The 23,384-nt window shown below is 37.3% G+C and overlaps 1 protein-coding gene, 1 non-coding gene and 1 pseudogene across 4 annotated transcripts in view; all 3 read left to right on the forward strand.

Annotated features, from left to right (window-relative positions):
• The window catches only part of Atl3 (atlastin GTPase 3), a 56,686-nt gene that overhangs the window by 12,806 nt on the left and 20,496 nt on the right, over window positions 1-23,384 (forward strand). For all 3 annotated transcript variants that reach the window (XM_047516675.1, XM_047516673.1, XM_047516674.1), the window contains exons 2-5: window positions 3,892-4,106; window positions 4,540-4,683; window positions 16,454-16,558; window positions 17,032-17,082. In XM_047516675.1, the coding sequence (XP_047372631.1) occupies window positions 3,900-4,106; window positions 4,540-4,683; window positions 16,454-16,558; window positions 17,032-17,082 (507 nt within the window). In that variant the 5' untranslated portion in view covers window positions 3,892-3,899. The remainder of the gene's footprint in view (window positions 1-3,891; window positions 4,107-4,539; window positions 4,684-16,453; window positions 16,559-17,031; window positions 17,083-23,384) is intronic.
• LOC124958333 (40S ribosomal protein S27-like) lies at window positions 8,711-10,048 on the forward strand (annotated as a pseudogene).
• LOC124960867 (U6 spliceosomal RNA) lies at window positions 9,727-9,833 on the forward strand. The gene has a single exon (XR_007104185.1). It is a non-coding gene; the product is annotated as a U6 spliceosomal RNA (small nuclear RNA).

Consider the following 23,384-nt stretch of genomic DNA (forward strand, 5'->3'; position numbering starts at 1 on the left):
TCTTCCTTAGCCTCCTGAATTACTGAAATACAGCTGTGCACCACGATGTTTAGCTTTAATATCTGACTTTCTCCTAATGGGAAGACCAAAGAGAATAAATTTTCCTGGGAGAACAAGGAGATTGAAGAATTAGAGGAAATAAGAAGACAGTGGGAGAAGGATGGAAGTCTTCAATTTAAAGGATGGAGATTTTAGTTTTGAGTCATCCATCCTCATATACTTATGTGCTATAATGAAGTAGAAGCATTCAGTCCTAAGGAATACTATGACATCATCAAGGGAACACTTGAGGACTGTGACTTGGATAATTAGCCAAACTACAAAGTTGAAAGGGGTGACACAGTGCAGAGAAGAGGGTTTGATAAAGGCTCTAAGAGATGGGGCATCTGAAATGTGAGGATTAGCAAAGGACTTACCTGACATTTGAAAAGAAATGAGTGGAAATGCAGTGTTTACTTGGAAGATTAGTAATACAGTCTTCTTGTCTGTAGAAAGCAAAAGAGAGAGATGGTATGGTGAAAAGCAAAGAGTTTGAGTTGTTAAAATTAATTACTGGCTGTGTGTACAGTTCAATATAATTTTTCTCTTTCATTGACCCAAACCAAAGGGAATACTGTTAGTCTTTTTAATCCAGTGGGTGTTGATGCTTGTTTGTACCACTCATGTAAACAGAGATGCAGGATCACTCCAGCTCCCCCAACTAAACACAGCCTGTACTCCTTTATTTTGGGTACTGTAGGAAGCAAGAGAGGAGAGGAAACACTGTTTTCAGTGGAGTATGGTGGTGTACCCCTGTAGTCCACCTACTTGGAGGCTGGTTCCTAGGTTTGGCTGTATTTGAAGGAGCCACCAAATAAGTGATTTCAGTAAGGCAGACTTTTGTTTTTCATTCCCATAAGATTGAACCAGTGTGGCAGTTACACTGCCCAAAGTCCTAGGCCCTGCCTGTCTTATTACTTCAGTATTTTAGGGTGTTGCTTGTATCTACTGGCTCCAGATGACTCACTCCCATTTGTACATTCAGCCAGCAGGAAAGGGGAAAATGCCTGTCCTGGAAGTTGCCTGTGTCATTTCCAGTCACTTCCCATTGGCCAGAACTTAGTCACATGGTCATATTCCAGCTACAAGGTTGGGTTGGAAATGTGTTTCTTTTCAGTAGTTATATGTACAGATAAAAATTTGTTACATAGTAGAAGAGGGAAATGAATATTGGGGGAATGAGCAGCCATCTCTGCCACAATCAGGACTTAGTTTTGTACTTCTTTGAGTACTGCGTGATACTTAGCACAGTGCCTTGTCCATAAGGTATGAATAAATTATCTTTATTTATTTATTTTAAAATTATTTATTTTTGATGGTACTGGGATTTGAACTACTCTGTCTCTGAGTTACATCCTCCGTCGTGTTTTCTTTTGAGACAGGAACTCACTAAGTTGCCCGGATTTACCTTGAACTTGTGATCCTCTTGCCTCAGCCTGAGTCATTGGGATTATAGGCAAGTGCCACAGTGCCTGACAGATAAATTCTTGGTTTCTTTTAGATCTCGGATTTATCCGTTGCTTTTCAATCTGAACCTTAAGAGGTTATCCACAGAAATTCCACCCAGGGAGGACAAGTATTAGTATTTATTTATTACCATGATAGTATGGCACTTAACTTCTATTTATAAATTGTTTTCTTATAGTGTACAAAAAATTAAAAAGTGAGAAGAACCCTTTTGTGGCTAATACTGCTAGTTTAAAAAGCAAATAGCAGTTTCTGTAACTTAAAGGGTGGAATCTGACAGTCTAGCCATTTTGTCTACTTCGCATGCTCTGACCATGCAACCTTCAGTGCCTCTCAGGTGAGAGCCATTTGTAACCATATTTGTGATTTGGGGTATACTTGCCTATCTCCTATGCTTTACTTAAAATATGTCCTTAGATCTTAATTGATTTACTTCTTGGACTTAGCCTTTTTCTAAGCAATTATCTGTTGAATTGCTGGTGTGATGTTTTCTAATATACATTAAGATATATAATTATTAAAAATGTCCTTTCGACTACCTAAAAACATCTTTAATACAAGAGAGAAGTACAATTAGAGAACTAGGGCTTTGCCCATTCCCTAGCCTCACCGGAAGATTTTTTTTTTTTTTTTTTTTTTTTTGCGGTGCTGGGGATTGAACCCAGGGCCTTGGACTTGCAAGGCAAGCACTCTACCAATTGAGCTATCTCTCCAGCCCCTCACTGGAAGTTTTTTGTAGACTTTCCATAAATCCACAGCTACTAAATGGCTTTGAAATTCAAAGAATTAATATTTTTGTGCTTTCAACTCTGGTAGGGAAAGTATTTATTAATGCTTTTGAACTGTAGAATTAATAGCCCCTGAAACGTTGACGGAGTTATTGAAAATGATCTGCAGGTTGGATGAGGTAGCACAAGTCTGTAATGCTGGTGACTCTGGAGGCTGAGGCAGGATGGTTGCAAGTTCCAGGCCAGCCTGGGCAACTTAGTAAGACCTTGTCTCAAAATAAAATATAGAAAGGACTGGGATGTAGCTCAGTGGTAGAGTGCCACTGGGTTTAATCCCCAGTTACCCCCTGCCTCCCCGACAAAAAAAAGTCATCTGTAAAACATAGCCACATTGAAAGATCTTTTCCAGCTTATTTCCAGGACTTGTTATGCAAGATACTAAACATTTTTTTAAGCCTTAGTTTCCTTTTTTTTATAATGGGACATGTTATTTACCTCAGACTTAAAGATTGAAGATTAAATAATACATGTAGAAGACTTTGCAGTGGCAGGCCACACTCTGATGGACATTGTGCTATTTCTATTTTTGGACAACTTTGAGTTAGGCTGATGTGAACATTCTTATTTAAACTTCGAGATATATACCTAGGAGTGGAATTTCTGGATCCTAGGGTATGTTTAGTTTTAGTATGCATTGCCAGTTTCCCAAAGTGCCTATACTATTTTATACTCCCATTTAGAATGCATAAGAATTCCTGTTTCATATCCTCTATCCCAGTTGATATTGTCATACTTTTAAATTTTAGCTGTTCTGTTAGGTAGGATGTGGTTTTAATTTTTGTCTCCTTGATAAATAATGATGTGGAAGCACCTTTTTATAAGATTTTGACCAGTAGGTATCTTTTTTTTTTTTTTTTTTTTTTTTGGTGAAATTCTTGTTCTTAGTGTTTCCCCATTATTATTATTATTGAAAAAGTTGGAATGTTTGCCTTTTTCTTTTTCTTTTTTATATCTTTTAGTTGTAGATGGACACAGTGCCTTTATTTTATTAATTTATTTTTATGTGGTGCTGAGGATTGAACCCAGTGCCTCAGATGTGCTAGGCAAGCGCTCTACCACTGAGCTATAGCCCCAGCTCTCATCTATTACTTATGGAGTTCTTTATTGTTTCTGGATGTGAGTACTTTTGAAATAGATATTGTATTTTCTCCTAGTCTATGGCTTGCCTTGTTACTCGTTTACTGGCATCTTTCTTATGAAGTCTTCATTTTAGTGAAGTCTTCATTTTTTTTTTCTTTTTATGGATAGTGTATTTGTGCCCTGTTTAAGAAGTTTTTGCTCTTTCCATGTTTAAATGTGTTAAGCTGGGTGTGGTGGCACAAACCTATAATCTCAGTGAATAGGGAGGCTGGGATAGGAGAATCCCAAGTTTGAGTCCAGCCTAAGCAACTTAGTGAGACCCTGTCTCAAAAAAAACAAAACAAAAACAAAAGCAAAACAAACCAAAGCAAAACCACTGCACTGGGTTCAATCCCCAGTACTATAGTAAATAATAAATTACATATGCATACATGTGTGTCTGTATGTGTGTGTGTGTATTTGTGTATGTATATTTAAAAACGTTTGCAACTAATGTTTTTCCCCAATATTAATATAGGTGATGCCATGGAGAGCAGAAAGCCTGGTCCAGTGCAAGTTGTTTTGGTTCACAAAGAGCAGCATTCCTTTGAGCTAGAAGAGAAAGCGTTGGCTAGCATCCTTCTGCAGGACCACGTCCGAGATCTTGATGTGGTGGTTGTGTCAGTGGCTGGTGCCTTCCGAAAGGGCAAGTCCTTCATTCTGGACTTTATGCTACGATACTTATATTCTCAGGTAAGGGAGAATTAGTTTATTTCATGGTGAGAAATGAGACTTTTATGTTTACAAAAGCAAAATAAGCTCCTGAATTATCCTTGCTGTGTAAAATTACTTGTTGACAATTTAATAGTGGGCCAGGCATGAACTACCATGCCTGTAATGAGGTCAGGGATCACAGGTTCTAGGTCAACCTCAGTAATTTAGTGAGGGTCTAAGTTGCTTAGACCTTGTCTCAAAAAAAAAAAAGGGCTGGGAAAATGTGACTTAGTGATAAAGCGCCCCTGTTCAGTCCCCAGTACCAAAAAAAAAAAAAAAAAGATTTAACAGAGCGGTCTGGGGTATAGCTCAGTCATAGAGTACTTACCTATAAGGTAAGGTCTTGGGTTTGATCTCCAATACTGAAAGAAAAAAAAGACAAATGAATGGATATGTCTTATTTTTCCTATAGAAGGAAGGTGGCCATTCAAATTGGTTGGGTGACCCAGAAGAACCATTAACAGGATTTTCATGGCGAGGAGGCTCTGACCCAGAAACCACTGGGATTCAGATCTGGAGTGATGTTTTCATTGTGGAGAAACCAGGTGGGAAGAAGGTAAGGATGAAAAGTAAAGGAAAAAAAAACAAAAAAATGAGAACTTTAAATATGTACTGTGTTCATTTAAAAAATGTTTTTTTAAATGAAAGTGTTATAAGTGTATGGTTTAAGAATAACGTGTGAACATAGTGTATTAAAGTTCATATACATGGTTCTATAAGGCTTCTTTTTTTTTATTGTAAACAAATGGGATACATGTTGTTTCTCTGTACATGGCGTAAAGGCATACCATTTGTGTAAATATAAATTTACATAGGGTAATGTTGTTTGATTCATTCTGTTATTTTTTCCCTTCCCCCCAACCCCCACCCCTCCCACCCCTCTTTTCCCTCTATACAGTCCTTCCTTCCTCCATTCTTGCCCCCCTCCCTAACCCTAACTCTAACCCTAACACTAACCCCTCCCACCCCCCTTTATGTGTCATCATCCACTTATTAGCGATATCATTCGTCCTTTGGTTTTTTGAGATTGGCTTATCTCACTTAGCATGATATTCTCCAATTTCATCCATTTGCCTGCAAATGCCATAATTTTATCATTCTTTATGGCTGAGTAATATTCCATTGTATATATATATACCACCGTTTCTTTATCCATTCATCAATTGAAGGACATCTAGGTTGGTTCCACAATCTGGCTATTGTGAACTGAGCAGCTATGAACATTGATGTGGCTGTATCTCTGTAGTATGCTGATTTTAAGTCCTTTGGGTATAGGCCAAGGAGTGGGATAGCTGGGTCAAATGGTGGTTCCATTCCAAGTTTTCTAAGGAGTCTCCACACTGCTTTCCAGAGTGGCTGCACTAATCTGCAGCCCCACCAGCAATGTATGAGTGTACCTTTCTCCCCACATCCTCCTCAACACCTGTTGTTGCTTGTATTCTTGATAATTGCCATTCTAATTGGGGTGAGATGGAATCTTAGGGTAGTTTTGATTTGCATTTCTCTTATTACTAGTCTATAAGGCTTCTAACACAAAGTAGCTGTCAATGTGCTGATCTTCCCTCTGCCCAGTTCCTACTTCCCAGAGGCTTGGATCTCACTGTTAAGAATGTTGCTTCTCCCTTTACGCCATGTACAGACAGAGAAACAACATGTATCCCATTTGTTTACAATAAAAAAAAAAAAAAAAAAAAAAGAATGTTGCTTCTCGGGGGCTGGGGTTGTGGCTCAGTGGTAGAGCGCTTGCCTAGCATGTGTGAGGCACTGGGTTCGATTCTCAGCACCCCATATAAATAAATGAGTAAAATAAAGGCCTATCAACATCTAAAAAATATTAAAAAAAAAAAAAAAATGTTGCTTCTCTTTTTTCCTTCCTGTCCCTGGACATTCACTCCCTAGCCGTAGTAGGTTTCCCACCTGGCCGTATCCATACCTTCTCTCCACAACTTTATATGCATTAGGAGAATAGGCCTTGTGTTTCTTACACTGACTTTATACCATTCCTTCTGTTTTTAGCCCCGTCCTTCAAGCATGCCTTCCTAGCTGTTTGTGCCTGAGTCTTTCCAGATTTAGGTGGTTTCAGTTCCCCTTTCTGGTTGTTTAGTTTCAGCCTTTTCCTAATCTAAGTCCTAATTTAGGATTGGGAACTAAAGAGTTGTTATACATTTTTTGTTTTTGTTTTTGGGTACTGGGGATTGAACCCAGTTGTGCTTTATTTACTACTGAGCTACATTTTTACCCCTTTTATTTATTTTTTAAAATTTTCAGACAGGGTCTCACTGAGTTGCTTAGGGCTTTTCCAAGTTGCTGAGGCTGGCCTTGAACTTTTGATCCTCCTGCTAGCCTCTGAGTTGCTGGTTAAGGTGTGCACCACTGTGCCCAGGTAATAACAATTCTTGATTGTTGTTTCAACATCTTCTATTCCTTTTCCTTGTTAATTTTCTTATTAATTTTTTTTTTTTTTTTTTTTTTTTTTTGGGTGCTGGGGATCGAACCCAGGGCCTTGTGCTTACAAGGCAAGCACTCTACCGACTGAGCTATCTCCCCAGCCCCTTATTAATTTTTTTTTTTAATTTGATTTTTCTTCCTTTTTTCTTTTCCTTTTTCCCCCCCTGGAACTGGGGATTGAACTGAGGAGTGCTTTACTGCTGAGCTATATCCAGTGCTTTTTATTTTGAGACAGGATGTTGCTAAGTTATTGAGGGCCTCAAACTTGTGATTCTCCTGTATCAACCTCCTGAGTCACTGGAATTACAGGCAGAAGTCACTGTGCCTGGCTGTCTTTTTAAGTAGCATTTCAGGAGAAAGGTGTTTTGGAAAAACCCTCCTTTTTTTAAAAAACGTATAGATACATGTGAAATGTGTAGTAAAATAGGTAGATAATCATAAATTTTTAAAAAAGCTGGGGATGCAGTTCAGTGGTAAAACACTCCTGGTGGGTTTAATTCCTAGTACAAAAAATATATATATATACATATAAGACAAAGAATTATAACATTAAAATATAATGTTAGAAACCTTTTCATGGAAGGTATTTAGATTTTATCTAATTATTATTATCATTACTACTACTACTACTACTACTACTACTACTTTTGGTATCAAGGATTGAAGTTGGGCACTTGACCACTGAGCAATGTCCCCAGCTTATATTTTATTTGGAGACAGGGTCTCACTGAGTTGTTTTTTTTTAAACATTTTTTTAGATGTTGATAGACCTTTATTTTATTCATTTATTTTTATGTGGTGCAGAGAATGGAACCCAGTTCCTCACCCATGTGAGGCAAGCGCTCTACCACTGAGCCATAACCCCAGCCCTTTTTTTTTGATAAAAAGGAAAAAGAAAGTTTATTGCTTTATTAGCAAAGGAGAAACACAGGACATTCCTGTCCCAGAGACTGTAATTCTGCCCACCTGCAGGAACAGGGAACTTTTAAAGGGGTGATTCAAAGGCTATATTCCACATGTTCTACATTGGAGTTGTAAGTCACTTGTTAATTTGAGAGACAGTCATTTCTGAGCTCTTCTGGTATCATTCCCAAAGTCTGGATTACTTCATTCCTGTGGTGGGTATGTACTTAAGGACAGATAAATCTGCCTAAAATGGGGAAGAAATGTAATCCTGTTTCTTCATAGATTAGGGTGGAGGATAGATAAGAGAGGAGCAGGGAGAGAGGGAAAGAAGCATGTTCATTTTAAAAATAAGTTGCAGCGACAGAGCAGCAAGAGCTCCATTCTAGGTATAAAGTAGATCACTGTTACCTTTCCCCACTGTCAATTTCTACATTCCAAAAACGGGTGACATCATCTCCAGACTGCTTCCTGATGAAAGGGGGCAAAGTAACCCAAAATTCTTGTTCTTTATCCGGTGGGGCATGGACAGTTTAGCATCAGAGCAATTCAGAGGTCCACAGTGGCAGATGGCAGATGACTGGACAAGGCATACGTAGGGCAGGGATCACGCTAAGACAACAATAAAGATAGCAAAGCATTACTTTTTGTAAGTAATTAGCACAAAGACAATTAGTATTTTAACCAGTCTCTGAAAACCATGAGGACAGTAACTTACAATCTTATCAGTGAAAAACAGATCAAGTTCATCAATATGGGAGGATAAGAAGATTTGTAGGCCTATGAAATCAGACTCCAGTTAACTTAGGACAAATTTGCAACTCTTGTCATCATTATTGTTAGCACTCTCACACAAGAACCTTTTCTTTAGAGCCTCCAGCTTTATTTACTTTCAGTAGGACTGACACAAGTATACATCTTAAGTTACATTAAAAAAAATTGTTTTTCCTTTAAAATGTCCATGTAGGACTATGCTTTTAGGCTATGCTCTCCTGCCAAGTGTTTAAGACCAAGTTGGTCAAAACTGACCTTGTTCCTATCTACTTTTAAGAGTCAGTTGAGATTCCTCAGAGATCTTTCCTGGGGACATGTGTAAAACCTCCTGAATCCTTTAGCTTTCCTCTACCAGTGATGCCACTTGCCAGGATGGGTTAGGGTCTGGTTGATCATATGTGGTATTTCTTGGAAACATCAGAGACATTTCCATCTCCAGTGACCCTCCTTTTTTCAGAATGTGCTCTGGTTGGCTTCCTGTTCTCTACGGTTCTCTCGATCTCCCTGATCAGCAGATCAGGTGACTCACCAGAGTTGCAGGGCCCAGAGAGGGTTATTCTCTTGGTCCTGGCTGACTTCAGAGGGCAAGGGCCAAAATGTTGGCTGCTTTTTCCTTGCCCTTTACTTCCTTGACTTTGGTCAAGTTTTTGGTTTTAAACACCCAGCAAGCGAGTTTCAACAGTCTTAAAGTGAGAGTAACAGGTTATAACTTCAATATCTATAATTTTCCAAATACCCCTTTCATGTAATTGGGATTGGTGTTAGTACTGGAAGTCAGCATTATATGCTATCTGTCCTGTAGATGATGGCTTACTAGCTCAAATTAATCCAGGTTGGCGTTTCTTTTTTTTTTTAAGCAGTACCTCTGCAAAACACTAACAGGCAAAAGTTATGAAGTTTACAAGGAAAATACAGAATGAAATTATCAGAGCAGAAACATTCAAATTGCATAATAACTAAGAACCAAGAAAAATGACTAAAAATCTTGAACCTTTACATAGTTATATATTATATTCCCTGTTTGAAATTATAGTTAATCTTTACAACAAAAATCAGTCTTTTGAACACAACTTTAAGTGAGCTGAAGTCTAGCCTATTTTGGAGCCATTTTAACATGGAGTAAGGTGGGAGGCAGAGTATTATCTCAGGTAAGGCAGGACTTTTCCAAATAACACAATACAACATTACATCTGAAACATCAATCAAGGAAAGGCTAAGAGAGCTTTTAACTTTCTTTTTGTGGAAAAAGTGGCAGAATGCTTCCATGTTTTACAGTGTCACCTTTAACCAGATAAGGATCTCCTAATTACCTTTAAAAATGCATTTAAGACTGGGGTTGTGGCTCAGTGGTAGAGCGCTTGCCTAGCATGTGAGGCACTGGGTTCAATTCTCTCAGCACCATATAAAAATGAATAAATAAAATAAAGGTATTGCGTCCATCTACAACTTAAAAAAAAAAAACAAACAAAAATTTGTGCTCGCTTCAGCAGCACATATACTAAAATTGGAACGATACAGAGAAGATTAGCATAGCCTCTGCACAAGGATGACACGCAGATTCGTGAAGCATTCCATATTTTTTGGATGTGAAATGCCCAGGATGCTATAAAATCACGACAGTTTTTAGTCATGCACAAACAGTAGTTTTGTGTGTTGGCTGTTCAGCTGTCCTCTGCCAACCTACGGGAGGAAAAGCAAGACTTAACAGAAGGATGTTCCTTCAGGAGGAAGCAGCACTAAAAGCAGCCTGAATCAAGATGAGTGGGAAAACATCCCAATAAACACATTTTGGATATTAAAAAAAAAAAATGCATTTAAATTCCAACTCTAGTGTGAAGAGTAACACAAAATTGTATGTATAACTTACAACAGGTTACTTTATCCAGATATAAAACATCAAATGACATGAATAAACAGCAACCAAATTTGTTTTTTCTATGCAAATCCAAGATTTTTGCTATAGATAATTTTAGTTTAGATAACAACAACTTGGCATAGTAGTCGCCTAAGCTTTACATTTAACTAAGTTTAACTTTTAAAGTACAATTTAGAATTTAGAGTGTATCAAATACACTCTAGCAGTAATCACAGGTAGCAGTAATCACAGGTCTGCATCTGTTAACAAAAATCAAAGGATAGTCTTAAATCTCTTATATATTTAGGAAGCGGTGTTAGTCCCCAGAAATTGACTGAGTCAAAGCAAACAGATATAAGACAGGTTTTCAAATGACAGTATGACCCTTCTGTCAGATGCAATGTATCTGACACTTACTGGTTTATTTTGCCAATAAACTTAAATAAATTTTCATTTTTCTAAACTTTTACATAACACTTAGGTATAGTTCTCAGATGCATACATACACCTAGTCACATATATTTTGCATGCCAACTATATTGTTATAACTATGTTGTTATAACCTAAATAACAGTTGTTTGTTTAACCAGTTACAAAGTAATCATTTATGAATTTAAAACAGGTACAAACCCTAATTCCTTTAATACTTAGTTTCCCCAAGTAGTAATAATATTACTTTACCAGACAAAATACTTTTCATTCAGAAACATTTCTTTTACCTTTCAATTTTCCATACTAAACTGTATATCCATACCTAGAACTTTCTTTTATCTTTTCTAGTTTTGGACCCTTTCTTCAATTTATATTCTGAAACAGACTTTATGAATGTTATCTGTGCATATACTTGACACAACAAATTTCATCCTAGGAGAGAGTCGGACAATCCAGCATGTACAAAAAAGCCGTGCCTTAATATTTTTTCTCCCAGGTTCCATTCAAGGAGTTGGAGCACAGGATACTTTTTAGCCTGACCTGTCTCCATTATCATTATCACAATGCCATCAACTTAAGTGAGTTCCCCACTGTCAGTTGTACCCAGAGGCTCCTTTTGGACCTTTTTTGTATACTAGGCATATTGATATATGTCGCCGCCCACGGCAATTTGTTACCGCCTGCAGCAATAATTGCGCGGGTATTTATCAGAGGTGGACTGGAAACTGAGCTACTTCTACTATCTTTCTCTTTAGTGGGCTGCTTTCTTGCTTGTTTGCTTGTTCCCTAGCTTATAGGGGAAGAAAGGCTCTGAGAGGAGAGAGAGAGAGAGAGAGAGAGAGGCTTTTCTTAAGAGAGAGAGACTACACTTTCAAAGATCTATATCTTCTTAGTTCTGCTTCTTCTTCTTAAAGGTGCATCCTGCGTCCTTCACTCTTCTATCTAGAGGTGTGGCTTTACTTCTCCATTCTGCAATCTGCAACCTGCCTTCTGCCATCATTCAGAGGTGCTGCTTAACCGTTGCTTATCCTCTCTGCTACCTGCTTATCCGGTTATCCCTGGTACTTCCTATAGGTTTGTCTTATATACCGAAGGCAGCCAATCAGCTTAGGATCAGCACAATTGAGGCACGCCCCTCGGTACCAATCAAGAAAGAATGAGAAATATCTGTTGACCACTAGCACAAAGGAGACATTAACTAATTAGGCAAAAGTAGATCACTGTGTTAACACTAATTATGCACCACCTCTTGACTCAACGCCAGCCACCATCTTAGGGTTACCCAAACATGTCTTCTGCAGATATACATATTTCCATCCTTTTCTTCAGACTTCCTTGAAGATTCCTTTGCAGAGGCTGCCAAATGGCCAACGTTGTTGTGACTTTCCTGAGTTCAGTTTCCTTTTTCTCAGACTGGACCATGATGAAGCAACTTGTACTGTTTCCTAACTCTCCTGCAATTGACTCTCAGCAAGTTCTCTAGCACCATGAATCCTTAACAAGGAAATGGGGTTCCTTGAAGAGCCAGGCCTCCCCAAAAAAGCTGGAGTCAGAGTTGCTCTTACATCCCATCGGGGATGCCAAATTTTTTGCTCAAACCTCGGTCCTCGTCCCTGATGCCAATCCAATAACAAGGACACAGTTTTGGGGATAAGGAAAAAAGAAGGTTTATTGCTTTGCAAGCAAAGGAGGAAAATAGGGGACTTTTGTTCCAAAGGCTGTGTTCTTATGCCTCGCTTTTAAAATTCAGGTATAATTGACATTGATTAGGCTTTAATGAACCAGTCTTTATCTCTTGTCATTAATTAAAGCTCAGGGTTTACATTAGGGTTCACTCATTGTGTTGGACAGTCTGTGGATTTTGACGAATGTATAATGATGTCTTTCTACCATTTGGATCAGAATAAATTGCCCTAAAAATTATCTGTGACTTACCTATTTTTCTTTCATTTCTCCAGATTTCAGGCAACCACCAATGTTTTTATATTTTATGTTTTTTGGTGTTGGAGATTGAACCCAGTGGTGCTTAACCACTAAACCACATCCCCAGTCCTTTTCAATTTTTATTTGATTATTATTTTTTCATATATAAATTTTTTGGTTGTTGATGGACCTTTATTTTATTTATTTACATGTGGTGCTGAGAATCGAACTCAGCGGTTCACACATGCTAGGCAAGTCCTTTACCACTGAGCTGCAACCCCAGCTCCCTTTTTATTTTTTGAGACAGGGTCTCACTAAGTTGTTTAGGGACTCACTAAATTTGTTGAGACTGGCTTTGAACTTGTGATCCTTCTGCCTCACCCTCCCAAGTCACTGGGATTACTATATTTTTACTTCTCCATAGTTTTGTCTTTTCCAAAATATCATATAGTTGGACTAAACAGCATGTAGCCATTTCAGAATGAATTCTTTCACTGAGCAGTGTGCCTTTTTTTTTTTTTTTTTTTTTTTGTGGTGCTGGGGATTTGAACCCAGGGCCTTGTGCTTATGAGGCAAGCACTCTACCAACTGAGCTATATCCCCAGCCCAGCAATGTGCTTTTAAGGTTCATCCATGTCTGTGTCTTGATAGCTTATTTTTATTTTTATTTTAAAAAAAGTATTTTTTAGTTGTTGATGGACCTTAATTTTATTCATTTATTTATATGCAGTGCTTAGAAACCCAGTGCCTCACACATGCTGAGTAAGCGTTCTACCACTGAGCCACAACCCTAGCCCCTGATAGCTTATTTTTATTGTTGAGTTGTGGAAGTGTCATCATTTGTTTATCTGTTTACTTACTAAAGAGCATCTTGGTTACTTCCAAATTTTGGCAGTTAGGAATGAAGCTAATACACACACAAACACACATACACAAACATATATTCAGGTATAGCTTTTGTTGGGATATAAATTAAAAAAAAATTTTTTTTTTGTTGTAGTTGGACATAATATATTTATTTATTTATTTTTTTATGTGATGCTGAGATTTGAACTCAGTGCCTTACTTGTGCTAGGCAAGTGTTCTACCACTAAGCCACAGTCCCAACCCAGGCTATAAGTTTTTAACTCTTTTGGATATATACCAAGACTGTGATTACTGGGTTATTAATAGAGAATGTGCATTATTAATAGAGAATGTGTTTAGTTTTATAAGAACCTGCCAAACTGCTTTCCAAAGTGGCTGTACCATCTTGCATTTCCAGCCAATAATGAATGAGGGTTCCTGTTGCTCCACATCTTTACCAGCATCCAATGTTAGTATTTTGGGTTTTCATTATTTTAACAGATATGTAATATTATCTCACCATTGTTTCCTTCTCTTAAAAAACATTCTGTTCAAACTTTCAACAGTATCAGGAATGCTTTAAAAAGTCAGTATAGGATACATGCCATATTGCTAATAATTAAAAAAAAATTTTAATTGTAGATGAACACAGTACCTTTATTTATTTATTTATTTTTATGTGGTGCTGAGGATTGAACCCAGTGCTTCATATGTGCTAGGCAAGTGCTCTACCACTTAGCCACAACCCCAGCCTGATGACAATTCTTTATGTGTTAGCCAAAAAACAGTTTAGTATGATTGTCTTTTTCTTTTTTTAATATTCAGGGAGATTATAGCTTGGAATGTAAGTGATTTAAAAAGTAGAGAATTCTTTTTTTTTTTTTTTTTTGAGAATTCTTTTAATTTGCTTTTATTAAGAGTCAACATCCTTAAATATATAGATCTGAACCTTACATATTAAACATCATATGAATATACTAAATTTTATAAATTTTCATTGCTTCTTTTCCTTTTTTATGATCTTCATTAGAATGAACATCCTCAAAACGTCCTGTTGAGTAAAGTTGCAGTTGTGTCTTGAGGCCATAACTTTTTCTTTTTAAACTATGTTATTAACCTGTGAGGGGTAGAAAAATCTATTGGCTCGTGACTAGTATTTAAAATTTTTAAATAACTAAAATAGAATAGAAATTTTCAGAGTGGAGTACACATAAAAGTTTGGTTTCGGCTTTATGTATGGGTGTATTTGATCATGGTATAAAACACTTCTCACTATGGTTTCCAGCCAAAAACATTAGAAAGCCACTGAGAAGTGGAATTGCTGGGAGTGAGAAGGACCATTTCCACTTTCTTGAGAATACTCATTATAGCTACTGAGAAATTGTTCTTGATAGTGGTTATGACTGTTTACTATTCCATTATATGATATGAGAATACCATTTCTTCTAACTCCTTCCCCTCTAAGAAATTTTCTCTTGTATATTTCCCCTTTTTTGCACTTTTTAGTCTCTCTTTTTTGTGTGTGTGTGGTGGTGGTGCTGGGCATTGAACCCAGAACCTTGTGCATATGGGGCAAGCACTCTACCAACTGAGCTATATTCCCTCCCCTAGTCACATTTTTTTAGTTAGCAAATGCATGCCAGAATTAATTATTTTTTGAGATATAATTAATAGTAGAAAATTAATCATTTAGAAAGTATAATTTTATGTTTTTTAATATACTCGTAAGCTGTGCAATTATCACCACCATATAATTCTAGAACCTTTTCATTGCCTCAAAAAGAAATCCAGTATCCATTAGCAGTCAGTTCCCATTTCCCCATTTCTTCTACCAATCACTGGCCACTACTCCTCTGCCTTCTTATCTCTGTCTATTCTGGACATTTCACACAAATGAAATCATGTTTTTTTTTCATGTCTGCCTCTTGTACTTGGTCCAGTGCCCTCATGACCCATCTATGATGTAGTATGCATCAATACTTCATTCTCTTTCATGGCTGAATAATACTCCATTTTATGAATATACTACATTTTCTATCATCAGTTGTGGACAGTTAGGTTGTTTCTACTGTCTGGCTATTGTGAATAATGCTGCCATGGATGTTTGTGTATAAGGTAGCTGTACCAAACTACTTTCTCACTAGCAATACAGGAGGCTTTAGTCTCCATATTCTTGACAACACTTGATGCTATATATTTTTTTTTATTATCATCAACTTAGCAGATGTGGAGTGGTGCTGTATAGTGATTTTGATTTGCATTTGCATTTCTGTAATGACTGATGATGTTGAGCATCTTTTTGTGTTTTTTGGTCATTTGCTTGTCTTCTTGGGGAGAAATGTTTAAACAAATCAAATGCATGGGCTGGGGCTGTTGCTCAATGTTAGAGTGATTTGCCTAGCATTTGTGAGGCTGTGGGTTTCATCACCAGTCCTGGGGGGGAAAATCTATCTTTTAATGGAGTACTCTTCTTATTTTTAAGTTGTACAAGTTCCTTTTATAGTCTAGAAACTAGTCGTTTCCATTGTGTGTGTGTGTGTGTGTGTGTGTGTGTGTGTGTATTACCTTTTTCATTTTCTCGATAGTGTCCTTTTAACTACAGAAAGCCACCCTCCCACCAACCCTACAGTTCTGGTTATTGAACCCAGGCACACTTTATTACTGAGCTACATCCCCAACCCTTTAAAAAAAAAAAATTTTTTTTTTTTTTTTTTTGAGATAGGGTCTTGCTAAGTTGCCCAGGCTGCACTTTAATTTATGAATTTCCTGCCTCAGCCTTCCAAGTAGCTGGGATTACAGGCATGTACCACCACACTTCCCTAGTTTTTAAAATTTATTTTGCAACAATGAAAAAACATCAAATGACTGACTGGGTAGTGAAGTGATTGGTTTCATTGTTGACTGTTTTGATTGGTGGGGCAATTTCCCTTCTGTGTTGATGTGTATGCCTCTGTTTTGTGGCATCTCACCGGGTCAGAACAGATATTCTTTTCCAGCAAAGTGCTCTGGTCAAAGCAAGGTCCCTGAATTATTGTACTTTTCTAATAGAATCTATAAGCCAGTGCTTAAGGCTCATGTAAACAAATCTGTCCTTTACATTTTCTCCCTTCTCACTTCAACATATTTTATTTTTATTTATTTTTAGGTTGCAGTTGTTTTGATGGATACACAGGGAGCATTTGACAGCCAGTCAACTGTGAAGGATTGTGCTACCATTTTTGCTTTAAGCACCATGACTAGTTCTGTTCAGGTAAAAACCACTTAACTTGTAGTGAGAGGAAATACAATAAAGGGAGACCATCTCATTTTAGTTACTATTCTATAAAAAAAAATTCTGTTGTGATGTATAAATGTTAGACTATAGATGTAAGATAACTCTTAGCTCAAGAAGGGGAACTAAATTGTTTTTTTCTTTGGTGATAATTATATGTACTATGTTCTAAGAAAGGTCCAAAACATGGAAATTGAAATTGTATCTATTATGTAGGAAATGCAGATTTGGTAAGAACTTAGGAAAATTGTATTTTATACTGTAAAGAAAATTTTGTGATTTTTAAGCTGTATTTATCATTTCCCAAAACACAGATAATATTACTGTTTTAATAGGCCCCATTTTCTTTTACTCAAACCTTTAATTGTCCAACTTTCTTTTGAATGCCTTAGACTTATTTGGGATTTATTTGAAGTAAGTAAGAATAGATCAATTTGGATTTTGTTTTCTAGATTTACAATTTGTCCCAGAACATTCAGGAAGATGATCTTCAACAGCTGCAGGTATGGATTATCATAAATATTTTAACATCATGATATATCACTTACAAGTTTTAAGAGTAAGAAAATTCTGAGAACTGAGTAGTTTTTAGTAAATGATTGAAATATGAAGAATTTGGTTCGTAGTAATCCTACACTGTGTGTGTTTAAGGCTGAGGTAGAGCAGGGATGATCAGGGAAAGGGCAGAGACTGGAAGAAAGTGGAGAGTAAGTCCTTAAGTATATGTTAGGGGAGGTGTTAAAGGAGAGGGAGCCACAAGGAAGGGTTGCAGGGTGTGATGGGAGCAGACTGAGTGATGAAGTCAGATAGGCAGTGAGATCTGGTTCACAACAGGGCTTGGACTTTTCCTCTGGAGGAGATGGGAGCCATAGAGGGTTTTGAGCAGTGCAGTGGTGTTACCTGACCTATTGTAAAAGGATCATTGGCTGCTGGGTTGAGAATGTTTAGGAGTGCAGGGATGCGTTTGGTGAGACTGGTCATGGAATTACTGCAGTATTGGAGGTGAAGTTAAATAAATTAGTATTTGTTAAATGTGTAGAATTATGTGCCTAGAAAATAGTATGTGTTTAATGGTTAGCATTTGCTAACCACTATTATTATTAGTTACTTCTACTATTATTCAGCGACTTCTTTTCTCTGTAGCAGCAGTTCTTATCTGTTTTTCATGTAAAATACTCTTTCTTGGGTATTCTAGGGTTGAATTCAATTCTTAGCATGCTTCTCTAATTTTATCTCCCCCAATGACATTGAAGAAAACATCAAAATTCAAGTGAGTATGTCGGTTATGAGAGGGATTCCCTTGAATCAGATATATTTTCCAGTCTTTTTTTTTTTTTTTAAAAAAAACAAGATCATTGTTAAATTGGCTCTTAATGACTAAGTGGCAATTGCTTGTAATATATAATTGATGGTTCTGTACTCATGTATGAGTGGTTGAGAACTGTGGCTCTGTATAACATTTCTATCAAAACTTAAGTTTGTCAGCCATTTTACCTGAAAGCTTATTCCTTTCTAAGCTTTTTCCTTTCACAAGTTTTTCAAATGCCTGCCTTGTGCGGTGTATAGGGCCAAGCACTATAGATATAACAGTGTTTGATACAGACCTGGTGCTTACCTTCATAGATTTTGTAGCCCAGTCAGAGAGATGTGAATGAAAAGGCAGGGTAGTGTGTTAAGAGTCCCAGGACCACAAACTAGGTGGTAGGATTGATTGTCTCACGAACTCAGAAGTCAAGGTGTTGGCAGGTTGTGCTTTCTTTGAAGGCTGGAGGGTAGAATCTCTTCTTGCTTCTTCCTATCTCCTGGTGGTTTGCTGGTGGTCCTTGGTGTCCCTGGATGTTCAGTCTCTTGTAGCACATCAATCTTTGTCTCTTGTAGCACATCAATCTTTGTCTCTTGTCTTCACATGGCTATCTTCCTTGTATGTCTGTGTGTCTTTACATGGCATTCTTTGTGTGGATTTGTTTTTCATATTGGATTAGGATTAGGGTCCATCTTTGTCTTTACTTGGTTACATTTATGAAGACCCTATTTCCAAATAAGGTCACATTCACAGGTACTGGGTGTTAGGACTTCAATGTTTTTTTGTGGGACGTGATTTGACCCATAACTGATGGTTAGGGAAATTGAGATACAGTTCCATAATTCTCCTACGATACTCTTCTCAAGAGCTCCATCATGTGCTGATTGCTCAAACTCAAGAGATTTTAAGTGTTGTTTTTCCCTAATCATTTCAACATAGACCTTTCTGCTGCTTTTTGTCCTATATAGTCATGCAACTCCTGTATTGACCTTGTGTAGGGTCTTAACAGCTCTCCAGCGGACTTCCCTATTGCTGGTTTCTCCTATGGGAGAACTATTACCCACTGCTAAATCATCTTTTTGAAGTGTTATTGTGATTCTTAGACATCTATATTATTTTCCAGATTATTGTATTACATCTAAGCCTTAGTTTGTTCTTCAGCACAGTCTATTTAACATGGTTTCATTATCAATTGTGATTTTTTTCCATTTCATTCATTCTGCCCTAGTAATGCAAATGCTCATAGTTCCTACAAAATTCAACTTAATTCTTATAACTTTTAAAATAAAGTATTTGTTTTTTGTTCTAGTATCTTTCCTACTTCCATTTTGACCACATTCTCTTTCTTTGAACTCCATTAAAAATTCACATTTTCTTTAAGACTTTCTAAGCTAGTGCTGAGCACTACTACTTTATGTGTTTGGAGACATTAAAGTTTGGAGATTTTCCCAGTGAAATGCATTTTTTATTTTCTCTATAGTAAATATCTTGTAAAAGTACTTTTTATCATTTATGCTACAGTTATAGGTTTGGTGTGGAAGGATTTGTGGGTTGAGATAGAAGCATGTATTATGTATAACTCGTAAGTTTTTGTAATAAGAAGAAATTTTGGAAGAGGACCTGTGTTTTTTAGACAAAGTAGAGGGGTCTTTGGAATGGAAGCCTTGGTGAAGGCAAAGAATAGCAATAGGAATGATTCAGTAGTTGAAACAAGGTTGAGGAGCTTGTAGCCAGAGCAGAATGTTTGTATTTATTTGATTTTTGTCAGTGAAACTATCTGGGTGAGAGAATCCAAGCTGTGGACATATTGCAGTGAAAAAGATCATTGGAGGTCAAATGGCAAGGAGTTTTGAGCAGGAATTGAATGTAAATGCCTACTCTGCTGGAGGAAGACTGAGACAGATGCCAGAGTCCTCAGTGAATGAGAAGGAATTAGTATTATGATTAGTAAATGGACAGCAGTAAGGAATGAACTAAAGAGGTAAGTAAGCATGCAGAATGAACAGATGCAGAGTAGGACTTTTGCAACACAACAGAGAATAATGATTTAGAAGTGACACAGGAAAAGGAAGGAAGTCACCAACCTCACCTTTTGATCCTAGGACGTGAAAGAATAATAGTCACTGTTTCAGATGTCTGTAGGGAAAACTGAGCCCTCAGGTTTTAGTTTAAGTAAGGAGGCAGAGAAGCAGCTGGAAATGTAGGGAATTTGGTCCTTGGGGTTCAGAAGTTGTAGATGATGCAGTGGAAGTATCTTCACGGTGGAAGGTGGGAGATCTGGAGTATTAAGTGCATGGTGGTGCCACTGCCATAAACTATAAAGCAGGGGTGAGGGGATGTGGCTGCCTTTAGGTCATCTGATCAATGGATTAGTGAAAATAGGTATGATGGGCATGATAGATTTACTCATTATAGGTTTATTTACTCTATTAGTCCATTTTCTATTACAAAATACCTGAAACTGGATAACTTTATAAAGAAAAAGTTAATTTAGCTCACAGTTCTGGAAGTTCAAGCATATGTTGTCAGCATCAGCTAAACTTTGGTGAAGACCTCCTGGTGGATGGCATCATAGTGGCAGGAGTGCGTGGGAGTGAGATCATGTAAGACAAGAAGCCAAAGAACAATCAGGAACTAACTGGGGGCCCAAGAGAATTATGTTAATTCTCTTCAAGGGCATGTTTCCAGTGACCTACAACCCTACCTCATTGCCACTGCTCTTGAAGTCCCACTGCCTCAACACTAATAACACTGAAGACAAAGCCTTCAACACACCCTTGGGGGATAAACCATAGCACTCACAGTAAGCCACCGGACTTAAGGGCTAGAGGTCTTGTTCAACTTACAAAGCTGGTGATAGATTTAGCAACTATATAAATGTAAACTTTAAGAAGGAGAAGATAATAATGCTGTGTGCCTGGAAATATACAAAAATCAACTGAAAAAGCAATTTAGAGCCTAAGAAATTAAATATGATACTCATTACAAAATATGGACATCTAGGCTTTCCTATCTACCAACTGTAGTCAATTTAAAAAGTAATGGAAAACACGGTAGCAATAAAATATTTAAATCATGGAATAAACTTAATGAGAGCTATAGGAAGCATTTCAAAACAGTACAAGACACAAAAAAGACTTAACCAGATGCAGGAATACATTGTCTTCAACGTACTGATTTCATTTCCTTTGGATGTGTATCTAAGTAGTGGGATTGCTGGCACATGTGGTAGTTACGTTTTTCATTTTTCTTTTTTTTTTGTGTTGGTGATTGAACTCAGGATCCCTGTACCACTGAGCTACATCCCCAGTCTATTTTATTTTGGGGGAGGAGGTACAGGGTGTCACTAAATTGCTGAGGATCTCTGTTTTGCTAAGTTGCCCAGGCTGATCTTGAACTTGTAATACTCCTGCCAAGTTGCTTATATTACAGACCCAAACCTATTTTTCATTTTTTGCTAACATCCCTACTGTGGTCTGCCATGGCTATACCTCTCTTTAGAGGCCACCACTGATAGTGCTTGGTTTGCTTTCTGCTTTGAGATTTTTCTTTTCTTTTTTGTATTGTGGATTAAACTCAGGGACACCTAACCACTGACACATCCCAGCCCTTTTTATTTTTAGATAGGAACTCACTAAGCTGCTCATAGCCTCGCTAAGTTGCTAGGCTGTCTTTGATTTTGTGATCCTTTTGCCTCAGCCTCCTGAGCCACTAGGATTACAGGAATGCATCACCGCATCTGGCATTCTTCTAGATGAGAACCTGGTTATACTGCCCCTTTAAAATTTTTAAAAAATTAATTGATTAATTAATTTATTTATGGTGCCGTTGCTGGAACCCAGGGCCTTAGGCATGCCAGGCAAGCTCTCTCCCACTGAACTATATCCCAGTCCCACCTTTTGTATTTTAAAAATTTAAATATTAATAATATGTAAAATTAAGATTCATTTTCCTTTACTCTTTTTTGGTACTGAGGATTGAACCCAGGGACATTTAACAACTGCACCACATCTCCAGTCCTGTTTATTTTTTATTTTGAGGCAGAGTCTCACTAAGTTGCTGAGGCTGACCTTCAAATTTTGATTCTCCTGCCTTAGCCTTCTGAGTCTCTGAGATTACAAGCATGTGTCATCATCACACCTGGCTTTCTCTCTGCTCTTCACCCACAGTTTCCTTCCTCTTATTATTCTAATAGTTCTGTTACAAATTTTGGTTAAAAAGTGGCCATTATTCAGAATTAATATTGTCAAAATGACTGTACTATCAAAACCAACAGATTTAATGCAGTTCCTATTAAAATTCCAATGACATTTTTCATAGAAATAGAAAAAGTAGTCATGAAATTCATTTGGAAAAATAAGAGACCCAGAATAGCCAAAGCAATTCTTGGTGAGAAAAGTGAAGCAGGAGACATCACAATACCAGACCTAAAATTGTATTACAGAGCTGTAGTAACGAATACTGCCTGGTATTGGCACCAAAACATGTAGACCAATGGTACAGAATAGAAGACAGAGACAAACCCACATAAAGGGGCTGGGGAGATAGCTCAGTTGGTAGAGTGTTTGCCTTGTAAGCACAAGGCCCTGAGTTCGATCCCCAGCACCAAAAAAAAAAACAAAACCCACATAAATAGTTATTTCATACTAGACAAAAGTGCCATAAGTATATATTGGAGAAAACAAATGGTGCTGGGAAAATTGGAAATCCATTTGTAGCAAAACGAAATTAAATCCCTATCTCTTACCCTGCACATACTAGACAAAAGTGCCATAAGTATATATTGGAGAAAACAAATGGTGCTGGGAAAATTGGAAATCCATTTGTAGCAAAACGAAATTAAATCCCTATCTCTTACCCTGCACAAAACTCAACTGAGAGTGGATCAAGGACCTAGGCATTAGACCAGAGACCCTGTGCCTACTAGAAGAAAAAGTAGGACCAAATCTCCATCATGGTGGCTTAGGAACCAAATTTCTCAACAAGACTCCTACTAAACTGCAAAAAAGTAAAATCAAGAATTAATAAACTGAAAAGCTTCTTCACAGCAAAGGAAATAAGAACGTGAAGAGAAAGTCTATAGAATGGGAGAAAAATCTTTGCCACCTGCACCTCATATACAGCATTAATCTCTAGGATATATAAAGAACTCAAAAAACTTAACACCAAAAAAAAAAAAAAAAAAAAAAAAACCCAACAAATAAATTGGCAAAGAAACTAAACAGGTACTTCACAGAAGAAATATAATCAATCAACAAATATATGAAAAAATGTTCATCTCTAGCTATTAGAGAAATGCAAATTAAAACTACACTGAGAGATCATCTCACTCCAGGCAGAATAGCAGTAATCAAGAATATAAGTAACAATAAATGTTGGCAAGAATTGCGGGGGGGTACACTCATACATTGCTGGTGGGACTGAAAATGGGTGCATCCACTCTGGAAAGCAGTATGGAGATTCCTCAGAAAACTTGGAATGGAACCACCATTTGACCCAGCT

This window comes from Sciurus carolinensis, chromosome 11, assembly GCF_902686445.1.
Source record: "Sciurus carolinensis chromosome 11, mSciCar1.2, whole genome shotgun sequence".
Lineage (NCBI taxonomy): Eukaryota > Metazoa > Chordata > Mammalia > Rodentia > Sciuridae > Sciurus > Sciurus carolinensis.